The sequence below is a fragment of the Diadema antillarum genome, unplaced genomic scaffold (genome assembly GCF_040938485.1).
Source record: "Diadema antillarum isolate AM-2024a unplaced genomic scaffold, OU_Dant_1.0 seq00000442_RagTag, whole genome shotgun sequence".
In the NCBI taxonomy this organism is placed as follows: Eukaryota; Metazoa; Echinodermata; class Echinoidea; order Diadematoida; family Diadematidae; genus Diadema; species Diadema antillarum.
Window position 1 is genome coordinate 1940059 of NW_027271417.1, and position 23631 is coordinate 1963689.

The 23631-nt window shown below is 37.8% G+C and overlaps 1 protein-coding gene across 1 annotated transcript; it reads left to right on the forward strand.

Moving 5' to 3' along the window:
- The first annotated feature begins 5582 nt into the window (after nucleotides 1-5582).
- LOC139732692 (synaptonemal complex protein 2-like) lies at nucleotides 5583-23631 on the forward strand. Its single transcript, XM_071643547.1, has 10 exons — nucleotides 5583-5588; nucleotides 6470-6558; nucleotides 10030-10207; nucleotides 12230-12279; nucleotides 12925-12970; nucleotides 15798-15905; nucleotides 17166-17229; nucleotides 20229-20404; nucleotides 22682-22834; nucleotides 23542-23631. The coding sequence occupies exons 1-10, from the start codon at nucleotides 5583-5585 to the stop codon at nucleotides 23629-23631; spliced, it is 960 nt and encodes a 319-aa protein (XP_071499648.1).

Here is a 23631-nt window from a genome sequence, read left to right on the forward strand (position 1 = left end):
CATGTCAGAATTTGCAAAAGTGCTTATTTATGCAATAACTTGATTGTTACTCAACAGATTTTATTCAGACTTGCTAAGGAGGTGTATGGGTGGTCATTCTACGTAAAGAACACAACAGTTTGTGGTGGCAGCACCCTCAGTGTTCTGACTTGGATGCCATGTCACATTTCTTGTGTGTGCTCTATCAGCCACATTTCTTATCAGATTTTCTTCAAATTTGGCAAAAAGGTGCATCATAGTGAAATGAAAGATACCTTTTGTTTTTGGTGGTTGCGCCCTCGCTTGTTCCGTCTTTATACATGGAGCGGTAAATATTTCAGGGTCTGCTTGTGTGTACGATCCTGGCAGTGTTTCTTGACTGATCTTTATGCCTCCACCACGAAGTGGTGCCGGAGGTATTATGTTTTCGGGTTGTCCGTCCTTCCATCTGTCCGTAATGAATTTTGTGGACAGCGTAACTAAAATACCATTTAAGGTATCCTAATGAGACTTGATATATATGCATGAGTAGATGAAGTTGTGCCTATCAACTTTTGGATGCATGTGCTCAAGGTCAAAGGTCAAGGTCAGATGCTCAAAATTTCACTTATTTCCCCCATATCTATGCAATGACTGAAGGTATTTTCTTGAATCTTAATGTATACAAGTACTACCAAATAATAAAGATTCTCTGGTTTGAGTTTTGGGTCATGAGGTTAAAGGTCAAGGGGTCAAAGGTCAAGTGAATATGTTAGAATTTCACTTTTTTTCTCCATATCTCAGAAGTAATTCAAGGTATCTTCATGGAACATACTTCATATGCATGCAATGACTGGCAGTGATAATCTAGGGAATTTGGGGTCATGGGGTCAAAGGTCAGGGGTAAAAGGTCAAGGTCAAGTCTTCAAAATTTCAGCTTTTCTCTCATATTTATGCAATGCCTGTAGGATTTTTTTTAAAACTTGGTGTATACATGCATTACCTAATAGAGATTCTCTGGGAAGTTTTTTTTTGCCAAAAAGGTCAAAGGTCAAAAGGTCAAAGATTAAGTGAAAGTTCTGAATTTCACTTTTTCCTCCATATCTCGGAAGTGGCTTAATTAAGGTATCATCATGAAACTTAGTACATATTTATGCGTGTTCTGCCTGACAGTGATTCTCTTGGGAATTTTAGGCGAGTCATAGGTCTAGGGTCAAAGGCCAGGTTAAGATGCTAACAATTTACTATCTCCCCATACCTTGACAGTTACTCAATGCGTAAACTTATAAAAGGGTCAAAAGTCAAGTAAAAGTCCTGAAATCCCCAAATACATGCTCTCTTAGAAAATAAGCCACTCATCCAATTAAACCTAGTTCAGGGAAAATGAATATTCAACATGTTTGTGACAAACATGTCATTTTGATATTTCCCAATTATGTGAAACTGTCATCATGCATTGTCAAGATGTACGCTATAGACCTATTAGGAGAATCGTGGTTTATGGCGGAGGCATACCAGTCGCCATAGCGACATTTGTAGTTTTTTTTTTTCAAATTTGATATGTAAACATATTATAGTTAAATCTAGACACCTTTACATATTGATACTGCTGCCCCCACTGTTCCACCTTTTACAGGGTCAAAGGTCACCCTGATCAGGACAAAATTTGCAAAATGCTTATTTATGCAATAACTTGATTTTTACTGGATTTTATGCAGACTTGCGAAGGAGGTGTATGAGTGGTCATTCTATAGTAGCTAGGACACAACAGTTTGTGGTAATGGTGCCCTCAGTGTTCTAATTTGGATGCCATGTCACATTTCTTGTATGTGCTCTCTCAGCCACATTTCTTTTAGGATACCATTCAAACTTGCTGTAGAGGTTTATGGGGGTTATTCTGGTTAAAAAAAAGTTTTATTCAACAGTTTAGCCTTAAAAAAAAAAAAAATCATCCAAATGGGGTATGGGGGGGGGGGGGGCAGGTTCGGGGGATACATGTGCTCGATCGGGTCCCCCGGCTGAGTGCTCTAGTTATGACTGAATGAGTGATGAATGCAGCGGTGGCGATCACTGAACGTTGCCCATGAATGACTGGCATGGCTACAAAGCAGAAAAACACGCTGAATTATCAGCTCTTTTGTTACTACAGACAGGTTGAAATCTACCGCGGGAAACAAAATTTGTGGCCGCTGGCGGCGTTAGACAGGTGGCCATTATACACAGGGTCTTTATCAGGGTTTTTCTCTCTGGGGGATTTTTCAGTGGCTGCTATATAGACAGGTGGCCACTAAGGCAGGTGTGACTGTAGTTCACTTGACCCCTCCATGCCCCTTGGATGACATACACTGTAGCAACTTTCATGTTCATGGTCTACTACTTGAGCTGCATTGCCTGGATGCCTCTGCCTCAGGAGGTGCAAAACCACTGCTATCTCCACCATATCCCTTACAGTGTTGGGTTTCTGCTCTAGAGTCCTGCAGAGACATCTGAATTTGCTGACTAGAATACCAAAGTCATTCTCCACCATTCTCCTCCCCCTTTAGAGTCTGTAATTGAAGATCCTTTCCTCCCTATAGACATCCTTCTTCTTTGTATGGCTTCATGAGGTAGTTCCTGAGTGCAAAGGCGTCATCCACAGAATGAAGACGGGTATGTTTTGGAGATCATCAGGGCTTGTAATCAGAGGGCAGGGTAGGGGAGTCCTAGGACGTCCCCTTCCAAGCTGTTGAACAACTTGGAGTCTTCAAATGTCTTAGCATCCGGCAATGTGTCCTTTTCCACCTAGTTTGATCCAAACAGACTTACAATCTGCATCTACCACAGCCAACAATGGTATCGAAAAGAAGCCTTTGGACTGTAATTGTAGATGAGGCTACCAGTGTGGGGTAGCTTCTTGATACCAATGTGTTTTCCATCCAGAGCCCCAACTGCATGGGGATATATATTCCATCTCTGCTCAAACTGGCTAGCTGCTGCTCTCCAGGCTTATGGGGTCATGGGTAGACTAAACACCTAATCTTTGTACACTTGCACAATAGCCCGTAGCACACTTCTAGAATCACCTTTGAGATGCTAGACACTCCACACCTGAAGGTACACGCAAGAGACTGATAACTGTCTCCTGTTGCAAGGTGCCTCAGTGTCACTGCCAGTTTCAGTCCAGGTGAAAGGGGTTGCCTGAAAGTGGTAAGTTCCTTCTCAATTGCTGAGCCGCCCTGTGCAAGACTGCACTGAAGAGCTGAGGTGTAAGCCGTGTGTAGGTTTGGAAAGCTACTGGATCATCTAGCCTCAACTGGGTGTCTGGAAGGCTGGAGAACTGACCAAACTGTTGTCTCATTCCCTCTGTGAGCCATTGTCACACCCAGAACTGCCTGGCTGCAGCTCTCCTGACCTTTTATGGTTGGGGTTGGGGCTGGTCTGGTTGCTTGTCTTCTTTCTTGGCGACGAAGTAAGCAAAAAGTAACACTTGCTGAAAGTGTTACGTTGCCATCTTCAACTTCTGTCAATTTTAGTGTTTGTGGATTGCAATGTTAACTCCGAGGAAGTTCCTAAAACAATGAATTCCGAGGTCAGTGTGGCTGTATTTATACCCATCAGGGTCCAATTGTATCTCAAATGGTCTTTGCTCCCGATCCTGATTTTCAAAGACATCGCATCCCATTGCAACAGAGCGCATTCGTTCATGATGGTCGTACTGGAATGTACAAGTATCCAAATGCGTCTGTGTGTATTGGATTGAGAACCCTGATCATTATGATTGTGTGAGATGAGGACCCAATAGTGGAGTCAACCGGGACAATCATATCAGATCGTATCTGAACGAGAGACCACATCGTGACAGACCTTATTGCTTGAAATTGACCAATCGTGACCATATCGTATCCAAGCGCACCAACTTGTACTAGCGCGAATCGACTCACATCACCTCGTATCCAAACGTAAAATTTCAAACAAGTTGAACAAAATTTTCATGATCAGTCACAAATTGCCAATCATGGCATTCATAATGGATTGCACGATAGTTGGAATAAAGCATTAGCAAGGGTAAATTAAATTCATTAGACCACCTAGTTTGATACAGTATTTATGATATGTCTGGTTACAAGGAAACATGGAATTGCCCTAACTGAAATAGACATTTCTTTGATTCTCAGAATCTACAAAAACAAAGAAGCTGTATGCGAACATGGAGCAGAATTACAAATGATTCAAAATACATTCATTTGTAACAGTAAAACACTATCCAATAATGTTTGATGCATTTAAGAAAAGATAATGTCAGGGACAAATGCAATATTATACTAATGATGCACAGGATAGAGTGTGTTAGTGAAGGACAATGGTGCGACATGCACGAGGCGCAGCCGAGTGCATGTTTGCAACCGTTGTCAATACTCGAGAGTGAGCCGCACCTTCACTAACGCCACGAAATAATCCTGTGCATCATTTGTTTTATAAAATGGGTCGAAAACTAACAGCATTATTCACGTACCTTTGTGGGTCAATACCAGTCAGCTACATGTAGCACTCGCTCAAAAGTCAAGATGTCCGAAGATGTTCGTCCCAAACATTTACGCACGTCGCACTCGGAAATCCCGCACATAAGTATACGTACGCCACGTACTGTTATGCACAAGAAAGGCCGCCGGCTGTTGTGGCAGCCCGCGGCCCGAACTAGAAGTTGTTTACAGGATTGACAGCGCGTATAGTAGCGCCTGACGCACTTGTAACAACTGATTGAGTGCGCACTGCTAGTGTAAAACATTGTGACGTACGTCAGGCCAGGGAGGTGGAAGAGAGACTCTTCTTAGTGCATACCTGAAGAAATTAATGCACGCACACGTGACTCATTTCAGCGCTTCCAATTGGCTACATTCTTGAACCCATTTTATAAAAATAACAAATGTAGGTGCCTAGACAAATTTAGTCTATTAATGACACCTACACATATATTATGTGAAATAATTTTACAAACATCATTATGAAATTTCCAGGAAATGAAATTACCTCTGTGCCGCAGAATCAGTTATGACTGATTTCAAATGCAAGAATCAGACGTAATTACTGCATACACCATATATTCAGCTAGTCTAATCTTTTGTGAATCACAGCTTCCGAACAATTTCGCTAGTGTCTAAATTCATGATTGTAGAGTACAGTATGAATGTCGCATTCATCTCAAGATCACAGTTAATGATTTCATGAATCGTTTAGTTCACAAATAGCACCTGACTCACAAAATTTGCAAAAATCAAAACCTTATTAAGAAATATATGACGTATACAGTCCCATTATCAAGCATGTTTATTGATAAAAGTAACATTCAGATATTTTTCATGACTTCAAATAACTTATAAATATAGGCTCAACATTTTCAGTTTATAAATTATCACCTGTCAATTGATATTCATCAGACAAATATTTTACTGATTAATCCATAAAAGTATTTACTGCTTAAAAAATATAATCTAATCATGGTAATCCATGAAATGAGGTTTAATGTTGTCAATTTACTCTAGGATGTTGCGGAAATCAGTGAAGAAGCAAGAAGGTCAGCTTTGGACTTGTTTGCAGTGAGGTTGATGATGCTTGTCACTGATTCAACAAAGGTTTTCCATACACGAATGGAGGTAAGAGTATCATTATGTTATTGCTATTTCTAATCCATATCGGGCCGCTCAGATGAAAAACAGTGAAATGGGGCCCTGGTCCCCAAGCCAGTGAGATACCCACTAGGGTGGTAATGTGGCTCAGCCAATAGCATGTCTGTGTTGCAGTCAACTAACTTAGGTTTGATTCCCTCTGAGTCTCGCTGAGCAATGTTATGTGTAATCATGCCATTCCCTCTGTATGGTTAGGAGGCAAAAATGTGCCTCAAATAGGACATATATAAGGTCTTTGTGTATGAGAAAATCATGATTCATGCGCTTAAAAGACCCCACCCTTCATTAATTCATTGCAAAGAGCAGGGTGTTCTTTGCCGGTGACGTCTCCCATAGCATCTCGTGCTTACAACAGAAGACGGGTGAATTATGCCAACATTGCGTGATTTGCCCGATGTGACTAGAAATAGTCAGCAAACGGTATCAAGCAGGTACATTATGCCATATGAAGAAAAATAGATACCCACTTTATTCTGGTAATAGAAGATCATACATATTATGGATGAGAATGCTGTATGATTTTTCAAGTTTCTTGTAGGAAAAAAAATGATAAATATTAGAAATAATTTAGAAAATAAATAATATTGAAAAATTACATTTCTACAAGTTTTGGAATGTCTAGAGCAATTTTTGTCTCTTTATATACATTTCTTTTATCAGTGCAGTCGCAATGTCAGTAGACATAATTTGAATATTCATACTAAACTTGCCAGCAGAGCATAGCATATTGGATTAAGCAAGAGCTCATTATTCAAAGAAACTTCATGGAAGAAAGTTACCCCCACAAGAGCAAATGTTGTTGCAGCTGATATATTGTCTTCACTTTTTTTTTTGTTTACCCTTGTTAGGCTGAAAGAACTCTCAATTTGCTTCTTGAAGGATGTGATGATGCAGCTGTAGAATCAATCATCAAGAAGCCTGCAATGGAACAAATGATGTATGTATGAAAGTGTTTTTGGTTATGCTTATAATGTAAGCTTATGCTCATGTTATGATATGTTATTTGATGAAGTTGAAAAAGTTGAATTTTAGACCAGCTATCATTTGTCATAACTATCTCTGTCTGGGATGTACCGGAAGAAGGCATGTTTCTTTTGAATTGTCATTACCAGTGGGATGATGAAACATGGACAGACCAAAATATGACAGTTTGGTCTGTCCTTGTTACATAGTATGTTCCCCGCTTAGTCTAAAAATCGTGTAAAACACGGGTTCAATAGAATTTTAGGGCTCTCATCTTTTCTAATCCAAATGAGACCGTTCAGTTGAAAAACAACAAATTTTCAATGAACATTTATTATTTGACCTTCATATTCTAGTACAATACTCGATCTCCGCTTAATTGGGTAGTACTTAATCAGGTACTCCACTTAATTGACTTAGAAGCTGAAAAACAATTTCTGATGCATGCTATATTTACAGCATAATTTGGTAGGCATTTCGGTTAAACGTGTTGGAATTTTCCAGATTAACCTTATCTATTGCCATAGCTTCCTGCAGAAAGCCTTTAAGATTTATGTATCCCATTAATTATGAGAAACTTTGAGGTGCTGAAAGTTGATAGAGAATTTTGGCTGTCATTTTAACATGTTGAATTTGCAGTGTACAACCGATTTGCCATATCACTGGTACAAGTCAAATTTATGCATGCCATGTATGAACCCTTGCATGCATCCGCACCGCATGCACTACCACACAAAGACACACACACACAGTGACGCACCAATCACTTTACATGTGTTTATAACTACCTCTCAAGAAAAATGAATGATAAAGTAACTCCATTGAGACTCTAACCTTTGTTCAAGCTGTTCATTGAAAACAAACTTACGGTCACCATGAAACACATGGGAACACAACATTATTTGCTGCAGCATTTGGCTGCATATGCATAGGAATCTAGCTTCAAATAGCACATGTTAAGAAGCGTGTATGTGGACTCGGGGGCTGCATGCAAATTGTTTTAAATACAAAATTACGCTGCAGACATTAACTAAAGCTGTTCTGTGACTATGATGAGCAGTGGTTGTAAGTGACATACCTTGCTGTGTGTCTGATGTTGAGAGGTGTGTGATTAGTATGTGTTATCTGCATTGTGAATGAATTAACATGCTGTCTGGTTAATCAAATACTCCTCTTGATTGGGTAAGAAATGCTCTGCCAGACAATACCCAATTAAGTGGAGATTACTGTACAGAGATTCCTGTCCTGTGTGACATACACTCCCCCTAAAATGTTCATTTTGGCAAAAATTCTAGTAGATATCTTGTTTGAAGCAATTTTGGGCAAAGTTATCTCTCATCAAAGTGTTCTAAAAGATTGTGTTGTATTGGGGGTAATGCATAAAATGACATAAAATTACCCAACATCCCTTTTTATCACTTTAGATTATCACATCATGTTTTATGCCTCTGCCATGAAGTGTCGCCAAAGGCACTTTGTTTTGGGTCGATTGTCCTTCAGTCTGTCCTTCCGTCCATCCGTGATCTTGTGGACAACATAACTTAACCTGTTGAGGATGAGCTGATTTTGCTATAACACGCATTTCCCATAGACACCTGCCAGAGTGTACTCGGGACTACAATGTAGTCTTCAACGGGTAAGAACCATTTAAGGTATCCAAATGAAACTGGGCATACATATTTATGAGTGAACGAAGCTGTGTCTCAACTTTTGAGGGTGCACGCTCAAGGTGAAAGGTCAAAGCTCATACAAGGTCAAATTTCTAAAATTTCACTTAATCCCCCATATCTCTGCAGTGCCTGAAGGTATTCTCAGGAAACTTAGTGTGTACATGTATCACCAAATAAAGATTCTGTTTGAAAAGATTTGGGTCATGGGGTCAAGGTTCTGGGGGTCAGGGTTAGAGGTCAAGTGAAAATACTAAAATTGTGTTAAAAACAGAAATCCAAACATTTTGACAGATTTTGGTGATCTAACTTCAAACTCGATTTTCTCGGCTCACCCATCAGCGACTTTAGGATCCTTTTGGTGTGGCGGGTCACATATCTTCATGAAAGTTTAAATAGTTCATATGCATGTACTTAGCAGTGGTTCTCATGAGAATTCTGTGGTCATGGGGTTATAGGTCAAGGGTCAAAGGTCAGACTACAATGCTAAAATTTGACTATTTAATGCTGCACTAACACTGTTCTTCCTCATACCCTGGAGAGTACTCAAGTATACACTTACTTAAACTAGGTATATACATGCATAACTGCACAATGATTCTGCAGAAAAAGGTTTGGTCCATAGGGTCAAAGGTCAAGTGAAAAGGATAAAATTTCACCTTTTTTTCCCATTTTTTATTTTGAAAAAACCTAAAGTATTGTCATGAAAATTGGATATATACTAGTTATAGTGAAAATCTGAAGAAAGTTGCGTACCATGGAGTCAAAGGTCGAGTGAAAGTGCTCAATGATTCCTGAATGCTATAAACCTTGTTCAAAGAATGTAAAGCTACAGTGGAACCTCTCGTATCTGGACAAGTCGGGACCGGGGCTCATCCGGATAAGGGATTTGGCTGGATACGGGAGACTCAATGCTTTATAACATATGTACATATACATACACATGTACTGATGTAGCCCATTGTAGTACCACATGTAGTAATGTGTATACTGCAACCTTTTCATTGTTACACTCAGTAACAGACCCCAAAATAGAGGTTTTGTTTGCAAGAATGAAATCATTTTCTTTTATAAATTCTTGGGATGATTTACCTAAATAATGTATGATTAAGAAATGTATCAAGTAGATCTTGAAAATAAACAGTACGAGTCGACGAAACTACGCTTCAAAATTCGATCATCACGGCTCGGCAAAGTCGACTGTACGTCCCCATTAATAGATGGTCTCCCTCTCTCTCTTTGTGTGTGTACTGTGTGTGAACAATTTTTGAGTGTTCAATATCATTCGTTGCTCAGCCAATGACTCGAAACAATGCATGTCTATCTATCGACGGCTGTGTATAGACCTATATGTGGCAATGCGATATGAGAGGACTCGAGCGCATAAACTGTCCATGTTCTTGCGATGATTTGGGGATGTTTGGGGATGTTAAAATGTCTGAAGGTAAGCAATTTGGAAGGAAATTTGATGTAATGTATGTTAATCATGTTGGAAGTAATATGTAATTCATGTGTGTTTGTGTAGGAGTTCTCAAGGAGTTGGGAATCCCCCTTTCCTCTCGTAATTATTATACACTGTATTAAAAAAAAATCACGGCGAGATTGCGTCCATAAAATAGAGAGATCCGGATAAAGGGAGGCCGGATAAGAGACGTTCAACTGTATTTGTTATTTAGTGTGCTCTGTCTACTCTGTTATGAGGGATACTATAGTGAATGAAAATTAGTCAGTGTGGTGATGATTTTTTTTTCCCCTGTCTTGTCTCGATGCCATTACAGGAATGACCTAGCCAAATACCTTTACACAGCAGGTGACTTCGAAATGCAGATTGCACTTACAGAAACCCTTGCAAGACTTGTGAAGAAGAGTGAGAGACACAAATACTGTGCATTGTGGTTTCCTTCCCTGGCTGTGGGCAAGGCATTCCTAGACATTCAGGATGAACAGTTTGACTCAGTGAGTATTGCACCAGTCTAGGAAAAGGTGATTTCTAGATATGTGCTCATGATGAACTGTAAGGAAAGAGCACGAACAAATTAAATACTGTCATAAGAGTTTATGGTAAGATGTCATATAATTGGTAGCGATTCTTTTTTTCTTTGTGATCAGTACTTACATTTATTTTTATATCCCCACCCACACGTAGGCCTAGTGTGTTTGGGGTATATAGGAATCACTTTGAGGTTCGGTGGCCGATGGGCGGTTGCAAAATCTTGTGGCTTGAGCTACTCTTTCTTTTTTTGAGCAATTGATCTAAATTTTGGCATTGGTGACTGCTATCATAGGTAGATGTGCAAGAGACACCTTTTTGTCTGTGTGGAGTAGTACATTACCATGGTAATGACAAATTCATAAAATTAGGCAAAATGTTGTGGCTCAGACTACTCTCATTTTTTGAGCAATTGACCAAAAATTTGGTATGTGTGACCGCTATCATACGTAGATGTGCCAGATACCTTTTCCATCAGTATCACGAAATGCCTTGCCATGGCAATGGCAAATTTGTGCAAAAGTCACCAAAAAAAAGTTGTGTATCAAACCACTCAGTTTTAAAGCAATTCAGCTGAAATTTGGCACATGCAATCAATGTGGTGTGTTGTTGTCCAGTACACTTTTTTCGTGAGTGTCAAGGAATCTATTGCCATGGCAACAGCAGTATATACAAATCATGCAAAAATATGTGAATTGACCTAACTCCCTCAGTTTTTGAGCAATTGACCTAAAATTTGTCATGCGTGACCGCTATCATAGGTAGATGTACAAGACACCCATTTCGTCTGTATGGAGTAATGCGTTACCATGGTAATGACAAATTTCATAAAAATTACAATGTTTTGGATCGAACTACTCTCAGTTTTAAAGCAATTCAGCTGAACTTTGGCACATGCAGTCAATGTAATGTGTATTTGTGCAAGACACCTTTTTTTTGTGAGTGTTAAGAAATCAGTTACCATGGCCACAACAGTGTTTATTATACATATCATACAAACATATGTAGATTTGCCTAATTCTTTCATTTTTTGAGCATTTGACATGAAATTTGGCGCATGTAACTGGTACTGGACACGGTATGTAGATGTGCAAACTTAATCTTTTGTTATTGTTGAAAATTTGTTTCCATGGCAACAACATATTTTGTATGTAAATCATACAAACATATTATGGATTTAGCTATCTCTCTCAGGTTTTGAGCATTTGACTTGAAATTTGGCAAATGTGACCATATGAAATTATGCAAACTTCTTATTTAGTCATTTAAAATTTAAAATAAAAATCACACCAAAATATTATGGATTGCGCTAACTCCCTCAGTTTTTGAGCATTGGAAATGAGATTTGACACATATAACCATCTTAGTTTTAAGATGTGAAAAACACATCTTTTGTCAGTGTTGAACAATGCATTGCCACGGTAACCACTTTTTTTTCAATACAGAAAAATTGTGGATTTGGCAAACTCCCTTAGTTTTTCAGCATTTGACTTGAAATTTGATACATGTGATTGCTTTACTATTTAGATGTACAAACATCATCTTTCATCAATGTCGAACAATGTGTTGCCGTGGTAACAATTAAAAAAAAGAAAATTATACAAATTTCCTGTGGAATTTGCTCACTGCCTTAGTTTTTCAGCATTTGAATTGAGATTTGGCACTCATGACTAATTTTTTTCTATGAGCAAACAACTAATCAATGTTGAACAATGCATTTCCATGGTAACATCGTATCTTTCAATGAAGAACATACAAAAATATTGTGGAATGAGCTAACTCCTTCAGTTTTAGATGGGGGTATTAAAGGGAGGCAGCCCTGACAATTTTCACTGTACTGATAATTAAGAAGAGTAAGAAATATAACCTTTCACCAGTTTATACACGTGGAAATCAAACACTGTCTCCGTACACAATTTTATAAATATAATTCCTCTGGAATACATCTGGATGTATTAAAAAAAAAAAATGTATATTTTGCCTATCAGGACAGCCGTAGGTTTCTGAACTGCCTAAACAGTACCTGCCCTCAACAAAGGTAAGTATACTTTGGTGGTCAGATATTCATATTAAACCTACAAGAACTTGTAATCAAGCGTGTTATTTACACTGATGTCATCAAGTCTATTAATCGTCACTAGATTTCAGTACATGCAGTTTCCTGTGAAGGTTATGTTGTAATAGTTAGTGATAATCTATAAGTGGCCTACATGAGTCAACGACTCTCTACCATATAAAATGAGAAACACAAGCTAAAAATGATATTAGTAATATCATTATTTAGCTTCCTGTGCTGTTAGCAAACTTCTTGAATAATTGACAAAGCACAGTCCACTGTTTACAAAGATAAATGAACAGTGTTTTGTAAGTTTGGGAAGCTATTTCTGATTTGGTGGAAAGTTGTAATGAAACCATACTGCCATATAATGCCAGAAACATTTGGACTTTAATGAGATTTGGTAATAGGATGGATAGCTTAATGAAATTCAGAGTGAGATTTGCTCCCATAAGCATCGGAAAGCAAGTATAGAGCCTCTCAGGTAATTGTTCTGATAATCGAAAGAATTAGAATGCCAGATTCATTGAAAATTCATGGGTTGGAATGAAGAGGGAAAAGCAGCTGACTTATTTGTCAAGATTGTAATGTTAAACTTCATTACTTTTGTTTGTTTCCTCATTTCAGTGTCATATCTTTTTCCTGCAAGCAAGCATTCTTAGGAAATGCTGAGGTAAGATTGATGCTTTTGGCTGGGCTCCTGAAGAGGTGAAAGAACATTTCCAACATTTTTGTGTTTTTGCATGAAATATCTTTTACGTGTTTAAGGTTAAGGTTTTCATTGTCTTCAGAAACTGTATACTCCAGCAAAATAATTTGACTTATATTTCAAGGACCTATATTGGCAAATTTTGGCAACAGTCACTTCACATGACCAAGCCCACAAAAGTGAGTAATGACATCTAGCCGCGAAATCGCATTCATTCTCAGCATCTGATATCTTGACAATCCAACCAGGAGAGCGCTGCCAGCTGCTGCGCAAGCACATATGTGCATGCTGTCCTGCTGCATGGCTGCAAACGGCCTCCACCGTGGCATAGTACATGCCCAGAGAAACCTGCATTTTACTGCCAACCCCATACAAAACAGGACTACTGAAATTTCACTTTATCAGCTTTGAAATCAAGTAGCCTATGGTTAGTTCACTGTTCTACTTGGGAGAAAAAAAAACAAACAAACAAACTTTGTAGTTACCCCATAATGACAATTTCACATGAAAAATGAGGCGAAAACCGGTCCTGTAACATTTCAGCCTATTGATCTTAGTAGGCACACACACAAAGTGCACAAATTATCCTCTGTAACATGCAGTGCTTCATGGGCTTAGTTATTATAACGCTACATGATTGCTAATGTACATGTACTGTATGTATGAAGCCCGCAATGATTTTCTGTCGCCTGCATATTATGCATGGATACATGTAACTTGACACACACTGCGGTACACAGTTTACATGAATGTGCACATGTGTAAATGCCAATAGCAATCATTAGGGTGAAAAATTGAAGGGCCAATTTGTTTGTTTGTTTGTTTGTTTTTTGTATTTTCTCTTCAGAATTTACCAGTTTGACATTATCAAACATTTGTGACGGGAAAGTCAGGGTAGGGCAATTTTCTGAAAATGACATGACCATATTCCCTTACTCTTCCACTTTATTTTCATATATAACATGACTCCTAAAAGTACTCAGTTGCGGAGATATTGATGAATTTATTAGTGCATTTTGAGTTGTTTAGAAAATCAGCATTTCGATAAAACTGCCTTAAAAAGTTTTTCTTCTAACACTATCATGATCAAGGGGAGGCAAGACATTTTTCACCTCTTGACAATAGAAGGTATGCTCTTAAGCAACCTCCGTGATGTTCATTCAAGCTTAGCGCAAGCGGTCTATGCATGACCAATCAGTAACCAGGATGCCACGCACTGACCAATAAGATCACTCCCTCGTAGCTAGGGGCGGAGTGCTACATCCAAAATTTTGAACACGTATCTGTTCTGTTGAAAGTCAGAAAATCATGGCCCAGAAAAACATTAAATTCTTGCCTTTCCTGTCATCATTTAATTTCAAAATTTTGGCAGATGATTGACAATACATTAGACTATAAACTTATACCAAAATGGAAATCTGATCGTTTTGACCGATTTTGATGATTTGACTTCAAACTTGAGTTTCTTGGCTCAGCCGTCAGTGACTTTAGGATCCTTTTGTTGTGGCAGGTCACATTTAGTTCGCTTTGGGAGAGTACCCTGATCAACCCTGGGTATTCTAACTATAGGTTTCTTGATTTGAAAGCTTATAAAGTGAAATTTCAGCGGTCCTGTTTTTAACGGAGTAGGCAGTAAAGTGCAGTTTTTTCCGGGTTTGTGGTACATTGCCATGCTGGAAGCCGGTTGAAGCAGTGCAACAGGACGTCAAGCACCACTGCTTGTGCGGCAGCTTGATTGACTACCTAGCAGAGGCTGAGCCTGATTGAGACTTCATGGCTAGACATCTTCACAATTCTTTATGAAAGTGTGCCAAAGGTGGTGAAAGTATAGACCAAATCAAGGAAATGACATCTCAGTTGAGGACGACCACAAGGAGTTACATATTGTACAGACGTATATTTTAGTGTACACATGTCAGCCTAAAATGTGCGTGTTAACCCGTTGAGGATGGTTGATTTTGCTACAACATGCATTTCCCATAGACACCTGCCCGAGTATACTCGGGACTCGTCCTCAACGGGTTAAAAGGATTCCACATCAGGAGAACATGCTACAGTTGCTAAACTGTATGTGAAATGTATTTCATGAATCTGAATTTGTAAGAGTACTTTGTATGCATTGTATTTTGCAAGAATATCTGTTGTACTGTATAAGCTGTAACTTTTGCGTACAGATATTTTTGCAAATGAGGAGGTCTAAGACATTTTTATGAAATGTTTTTGTGAATGACAACGAGGCGGTCATAAGTGCACTGTTACCTTTACCGCATGGTGACATTTTTGCGTGCTAAATTTGCGATTCAACAGTGATTTGTGAAATTCGCAAAAATTAAACCCTTGTGAAAATAACAACTTATACAGTAGTTCATTTGAACTTGCAAAACAGTTCCATGTGGTGTTAATTTTTCAACAAATTTGTCAACTTGAAAAATTCATGAAAAATAATGTGTAAAAAGTATTTTGTGAATTTTTTTAATCAGAAATTACAGAATGACAAATACAGTATGTGTTACCCCTTTGTGAGGAGCAGAGCTACTGATATCTCACCTCAGAGAGGATATAAATTACATTTGTGCTATGGGAGGCAGTAGTTTGCTAGGTGGTGATTTCTTGAATGTCAGTCAGCATGCAAAACTCAAGCAAATAAAACTTCACAGAAATATAATAGTAATTGATTGGTAGAAAGCAAAACTTATTGAGGTCTTGTATTACAGTAATTATGGTGTGAGCAAGCAGTGATTTGATTTCTACCCATAAGAGCAATCATCAATAAGGTATGTTTCATGTGCAGCTCAAGAGTCCCAATGATGAGAACCTGAGTGAGTTTTGGGTGGACTTCAATTCTGCCAGTCATTCTATCACTATGTATGTGGCTGATGAAGAATCAGATGCAGAAGAGGTAAGATGCATAAAGTACCTTATGTGCTTGCCGAAAAAGATACAAATTTCCCGATGGTGTTTGTGACTGGTTACCCCAGATGCTTGATGACTGTCGCAAAATTGATGTTTCATTAGTTTTCGTGACCCTTATCTTCCAAGTGATATTTTATTCTTTACACCTTATTTTCAAAAATCTACAAAAGAAATGCAACCAAAGCAGGCCACCAGAGTTTATTGTCTTGAGATAACAGACTTTGAGTGGTTAAGATGCTTGCCGATCATGCAGGAGATTAGCAGCTGTTTTGTCATGGTAACAAAATTCTTGCTTAATCCAAAATGTTGTAGTAACATGCTCTGCACAAACCAAATAGTTTCATGTTCCCAGGCATTTTTAGACTTAGAAATTTGGACTGGAGGTCGAAAAGATATCAAATTTATGATTTCTGAAGAAACTCAGATTTTACCCCATTCACCAAAAATACCTTGTATTTCATGTTTCTTGTTTGTTTTTTTTTAAGGTTTTTTTTAATCCTATGTGATAGTGGAGGTAGGTCCCATAATAAGATGGTGGAAGCCTTATGGTTTATTGTTTCTTACTTCAGAGAAGTTGGAAAGACAATGAGTGCTATCCAGCCGAGATTAACTAAAGGAATAAATAAAGATGATAAAAATAAATAAAAGATGAAAAAGGGGAATATGATTAATTCATTGCAGTGCAGTGGCAATATTTGTGTTATAGACAACTAGAATACAACTAAATTTGAGATATTTTGTTTGAGGGTGAAAGGACAGTTGATAACAAGTTGGGCACAAAGATAAACCTAGTAATAATGCTATAATGTAACAATAAAAGCATTTTACTGGTTTTCTCGTGATATCATCTATTCAAGTTCTCCAGCATGGGCAATGTGAAAAAAGAACCTCAAACTTCTTGCCAATTTTCCAAATCAAGAAATTAAGCAGTAATTTGACACTCTTGCACATATTTTGATTGTAACGCATGAAGGAACACATGAAGTGACATCTTGGTAAACGTCTTAATAATCGAGTATGTTCTCACAGAGGAAACTGTGATAGCATTTCTTACACAAGCAAACCAAAGCATCAATTTAAGTTATTTGAAAAAAAAAGAATTGTTCATAGTGACTCACTTCAAATGATGCCGTGGTACGTATGCTTCCAAGAGAAACTTTCTGACAGTTTTGATTCGTACTGAGGAGAATGAGGATGATCAATTTGTAATACACATACACATACAGTGCTGTCCTTTTTCATGCAGGAGAGCGGTCTCTGGGAAACTGTGACTTATCCTATGGACAAAGTTGTATCATATTCCATCCTCAGTGAGTAGAAGTGATGATTTTCTTGGCTCTTTATCATGCATATCTAGACTCTTAGTAGAATTTAAGAGTAAATCTGAATATCTTATACAGTGTTAAGTATATAGGATAGCAAGCATATCACTTGCTTCAAAAGTTAACTCTTTGGATTCTTGTGCCCACACTCTAGTATCATCATCCTTTGGACACTGTAGGCTTCCTATGTTCCTCATAGTGGTCTGCAATAAGTATCCTAAACTGTAAGTGTATATGCCATATATTTTTAGAGTATAATATCTTGCCAAGTGGGACTTGTAATGCACTTTGTGAGTATTTGAATTCATCATTGGAAACTACCTTATGAGAAGATGTATATTTGTATTCTTGAGAAATTTAGTAATTTCCTACCTCAGAGTTGATATACAATGAATTTGTATTATGGAATGCAACATCTAGGAGACCTGTCAAATTTGTGAATAAAGGTTGACTTGTGAAATTCGTAAACAAACAAATCACCTCAGTCATATGCAGTATTTAAAGAAATTAATTCCTTGTTGTAAAATCAAGAGTTTACTCTATACGCCATGGGCAAGTCTGAATTTTCATTAACCAGGACTTCCCCGATGATTTTGCGAGTGGTCAAATTCACGATTGTGGAGTACTGTACTGAACAGAGAAATGTATACATATGTGTCACATTCATATTGGGATCAAAGTCATTATTTTCGCATGTCTTTAATTTGACAAACTTGACAAAATTGCAAAAATAAAAACCTCACAAAATATTTGGTGTATACAGTAACTGGTAACTCAGTTGATAACATTTTTATTTCATTTTAAAAAACATAGCAGGAAGGAGGAGGTAAAGTGATTATCAACATTGCTTGGTCTGTTTGCAAAATAACTCAAAAGAGTTGTGTATGGATTAAAATGAAACTTGCATAAAAAGTAGCTATTGACACAAGGAACTCCTCATTCAATTTTGGTAGTGATCCAGGAATTTTTATGGATTTTTGAAGGATTTTCCATCTTTTGGCATATAAATTTGCTCCTGAATGGACAAAGCTATTTAAAATGTTTTGTGTTTTGGATTAATGATGGAACTAAAAGAATGGGGGGATGGTGTGGATGATATAGAATGCAAAATTACACCCCCCCAAAAAAATGTGGGGAATATGTCTGTATGGTGTCTCTTTTATGCCTCCACCAGGAAATGGTGCCGGAGGCATTATGTTTTCGGGTTGTCCGTCCGTCCGTCCGTCCGTAATGATAGATTTTTGTGGACAGCGTAACTAAAAAACCTGTAGACATCTCCTCATGAAACTTGGCATGTATGTGTATTAGAGTGTGAAGTTGTGCCTATCAACTTTTGGATGCACATGCTCAAGGTCAAAGGTCATGGTCAAATGCTCAAAATTTCACTATTTCCCTCATATCTATGCAATGCCTGAATATATGTTCTTGAAACTTTGTGTATCCATGTATTACTCAATTAAGATTCTTTGGTGAAAGTTTTGGGTCATGAGGTCAAAGGTCAAAGATCAAAAGGTCAAGTAAAATGTTAAAATTTTCCTTTTTTTCTCCATATCCCTGGGAAATGGTCCAAGATATCTTCATGGAACATAGTCATACTATGTACTGACTGGCAGTGAATATCTAGGGAATGTTGGGTTCATGGGTCAAAGGTCAGGGTCAAAGGTCAAGGGTAACACTTCAAAATCTTACTATTTCCGTCATATTTGTGCAATGCCTGCAGGATTATTTTATTCTTAAACTTGGTTTGTGCATGTTTAACCAAAAAAGTCAAAGGTCAAAAGGTCAAAGATCAAGTGAAAGTGCTGAACTTTAATTCTTTCTCCATCTCGCGGAAGTGGCTCAAGTTATCTGGAAACTTAGTACATATTTATGCATGTTCTGCCTGACAATGATTTTCTTTTGAATTTTAGGGTCAAAGGTCAAGGGTGAAAGGCCAGATAAAAATGGCAACAATTTACTATTCAATACAGAAATTGCATTTTTTTTTCTCTGTACCTTGAAAATTACTCACAGCATAAACTTATGAAGGGGTCAAAGTCAAGGTAAAGTCCTAAAATCCCCAAATACATAATCTCTCATTCATCCAATTAAACCTAGGTCAAGGAAGGTGAACATTCAACACATTTGTGACAAACGTGTCATGTTAATATTTTGCCAGTTTTGTGAAAATGTAATCACACATTCATTGTCCACATGTACTATAGACCTATTACTGTAGGAGAATCGTGCATTATGGAGGAGGCATACCAGTCGCTGTAGCGACATTTCTAGTCTTTTTCTAAGTTTAATAATAATATTAATAAGTACAGCATTTGTAATGCGCCTTCGATCTAGTAGCCTATTCTGAGGCGCAGAGGGACGTAATTATAAAATGAATAGCACACATCGTAGTCATAATGGTACATAAGAAGGTTGAAAAAGAAGAAAGAGATAGATAGAGATATACACCCAATGAGCAATTCGTTGAAAATTCAATCAAAACAAGATGCGAGCATATGTGATTTCAGAAGCTTTTTAAATATTTCAATGGTCTCTACTGAATGGATCCTCAGTGGAAGAGCGTTCCAGAGAGATGGGGTTGCAGACTGAAACAAAGACTTTTTCTCCAAGAGTCGAGATTGTTCTTTTAATTGTTAATTGTTTACTATTACATGAATGGAGATTTCTGCCAGGGACGTATTCTGAAACAAGGTTTTGCAAATATTTTGAAACTGAAGAATGTAATGCTTTCCATGTATGAAGAAGAATTTTAAACTCTATCCTCTTGGATACTGGTAGCCAGTGAAGATTTTTTAGAACTGGGGTAATGCTGGAGAAGCGAGATGTTCCACTGAGGACCCGAGCAGCAGAGTTCTGAGCACGCTGTAGTTTGGCCAGTTGCTAAGATGAAGCATTGAATGATTTGTACCAGTTAAGTGGGTAACATAGTAGCTTCAAGCCATGCCATTTCACAACATTTTGTTGTGATGTTCAATCTCCCTTCACAGAAACAGAAGATAATGGTTGTTTCAAGTTGAAGTTAACTCTGAGTGACCCACCATCATCATTTCTTGCCTGTGCCTCTGGGGAGAAGATAGCCAGCATGATCTTTGAGCCAAAGGTTGACTTGCACAAGGCTCTTGCACTCTCCCTTGGCCAGGAAAAATATGTTTCCCCCTCAATGGTAATTTGCCAATGTCTGCAACAAAGTGCAGCTTCTGTACTGCAATTACTTTCCACTCGAGCAAATTCTACCGTAAACTACTAAAAAGCACTTGCTATAAGTGAACATGGTATGTGATTACCGTCACAATCCTGCAGTAGCTGCCACATAAATATGTTCTGATATGACAGTGAGCACACGTCAGAAGGTAAGAAGTCAAAATGACTATAGCAGAATTGACATGGAGGGATTCAGGATACAATAGAAATTGACAGTATTGATTGGCTAAATCTTTCCCATCGAATGTCTGTTTCCACATACCTAACTTTACTTTTTGTGAGGAAGAGCTCTGAATTAACGTCAATATGTCATACCAAATGACTGGCTAGCATGTTTTCAAATCCTTGCAATATTTCTGCACATTATACACAAGTATTTCTGAGGATGAACTGTGGTTGTGGTTGCTATAAGATAACTGCTAGTGGTGATCTAATCTGACAATATTAAGTTTAAGTTTAAGTTTAAGTTTATTCAAAGTTTCCACAATACAAAAATTACATAAGAACAATAATATGTAACAAGGAATACATTGTTGAATATATGCGATTAAAACAATTTGCAGAATTGAATATAAATTGACAATGCATGTAGATGCATATAGATGTAAAGTGGAGGGGTCTTAGAAAAGCAAGCTTGTATAATAAGAACCCCTAAAAAGGCAAGTTAAGACATGTAATATAACAACTCACTATATACAAACATTAAAGCCATAAAATAATTCTAGTGGAATTCCTCAATCCCTCACACACACACACACACACACACACACTACCTATGGAATTTTAAAGCAAAACATAATTGGCATTAGACTATGTAACTCAAATGAAAAGCGATGAGATGAAGTCATGTATGTAGAATTTAAAAGGAGCAGCATCAATGAGACTGAGAATATCGATGAAGCAAATACTTCCGAGCCAACACTTTAAATCTGGAAAAAGTGGTACTATCTTTAACATCTGAGGGTAACATGTTCCATTCTTTTATGCAAGACACATAAAAAGAATTTAGGGCAATACTGGTAGCTACACGAGGTAGATGCAGAAGGTTATTCTGACGTGTATTATGGGAATGAACAACTGAGTTTTTGACGAACAAATCCAGAAATAAGGAGGGAGAACTGGACATGTGAAGCTTGTACATGAATGCCAATGAGTTAAAAGACACTAACTCATTTAGAGGTAAACAACACAGCTGTAAGAACTGGGGGGCACTTGGCCTAGTAAAGTGTGAGCTTGTTATTAGCCTGATAGCTCTTTTTTGTACAATAAACAATTTATGAAGATGGCTGTTATAAGTATTACCCCAGGCAACATTACAATACATCAAGTGAGGCATTATGATGCTATTATACAGTGTAGTCAAGACACTTTTAGGAACAATAAATTTTAGCTTATGCATCACACCAACACCCCGAGAAGCTTTGGAACATACATTTAGTATGTGTTGCTTCCATGACAGAAATTCATTGATAGTAATACCAAGGAATAATACATTTTCGCTTGTAGCTACCTGATGTCCACCAATAATGAGAGAAGGGGTGTTTACAGGTATCCTCTTATTCCTTGTTCTGAAAATAACACATTGTGTCTTCTGAAGATTAAGTGACAATTTATTACAACAAAACCAACGATAAAGTTTGTTAAGTTCTTCATTTGCTGAAGATATTAAACTGTACGCATCCTTGTGGGAGGACAGAAGACTTGTATCATCAGCAAACAGTGAGTAAGTAAACAATGATGTAGCACTGATGATATCATTGATATAGATAAGAAATAATAGTAGGCCTAACACTGAGCCTTGAGGCACTCCACAATCAATGTGGGTGGAAAGCGATTTGGTCCCATTGACAACCACAAACTGCATTCGGTTTTGCAGATAGCTTTTGAACCAGTCTAAAGGAACTCCACGAATACCATAAGATTTAAGTTTGCTTATAAGAATGTGGTAGTCAATGGTGTCAAACGCCTTGGACAAATCTAAGAAAATGTCTAGACAGAATTTCCCTTCATCAAGTGCATGAGCAATAATGTTAGTTAAATGCAATACACCCATACTGGTAGAAGAAGAAATATATCAGTAGTGTTTCAGCCAATTATGGCTGATTTCATAAAGCAATGTGTAAATTTCACAGCATAAAGAATGAGTCAAATAATGATGAAATAAAACCTATATTAATTTTATTTTATTTGGTGAGTACATACACCTTGCAAAATGTCTTTTTAATCAATTCTATTACAGGAACCATCATTGAGTAGAAGGAGCTCTGTTAGCAAGATCAATGTTCTGGTAGATCGGACCAAGAACACCAGCTGGGGACTGAGCAACATCCCACAGTCTTTCCATGATGGATATGTGGATTGCCCTGGACATGTTCCACAGTCTGTTCAAGAGGTATGTGTTTGAAGGTTATGTAAAATTTGTAAAAATTGGATCAACTGTTCACATGTCACACTCTTGTTCTCACCTCCAGACATTTTAACTCGTTCCTGTTCTCACAGTGTCAACTCATATACAGGAACGTGGTATTCCAGGTTTCCAAAATGTAGACAAGTGTCTACATTTGTGGCCTTGATTCATGTTTACTTGTGCTATACTGACCTGAAAATTAATTTTGATCAAAAGATTAGAATTTCGTCTTTCAATATTTGTTAATGTTCTGAATCAAAAATACATGTACTTTTGTTTAATTCACCTTTTCAATTGTAGTAGTGTGCTTGTTTTGCTGTGAAAGTTGTTTGAAGACATACAATTGTATGTAGTAATCAAGACTGAGCTCACTAGATTTTTACTTCTGCTGACCCCATTCAGGTGCTGGTATAGTGCATGATCAATATTTCGCATAGTTTGGTGGCACATAAAGTTGACCATAGATAGGTAAAACTGTATTGCTTGACTGCTTTTGCCCAGGTGGATTACCAACCTGTCCATTCTTTCTCGAAGGACAAGAATAATCATGATTTGGGCCTTGAGGGTTCTGGGAAAATTGCAGAAGGAACGGGTTAAACAGTTTCTTTCTTGTAAGATATCAAAGTGGTCAAGGTATAGGAGCTGTTTAGTGAACTTGTAAAGACTTTAACTGTCTGATCTCTACATTACAGAGTTCTGATACATCTGATGATGATCATATTCTCAAGTTTTCACTTTTCCAAACCAGAGGCAGCATTAAAGGGCTGACACCCGTCCATTGA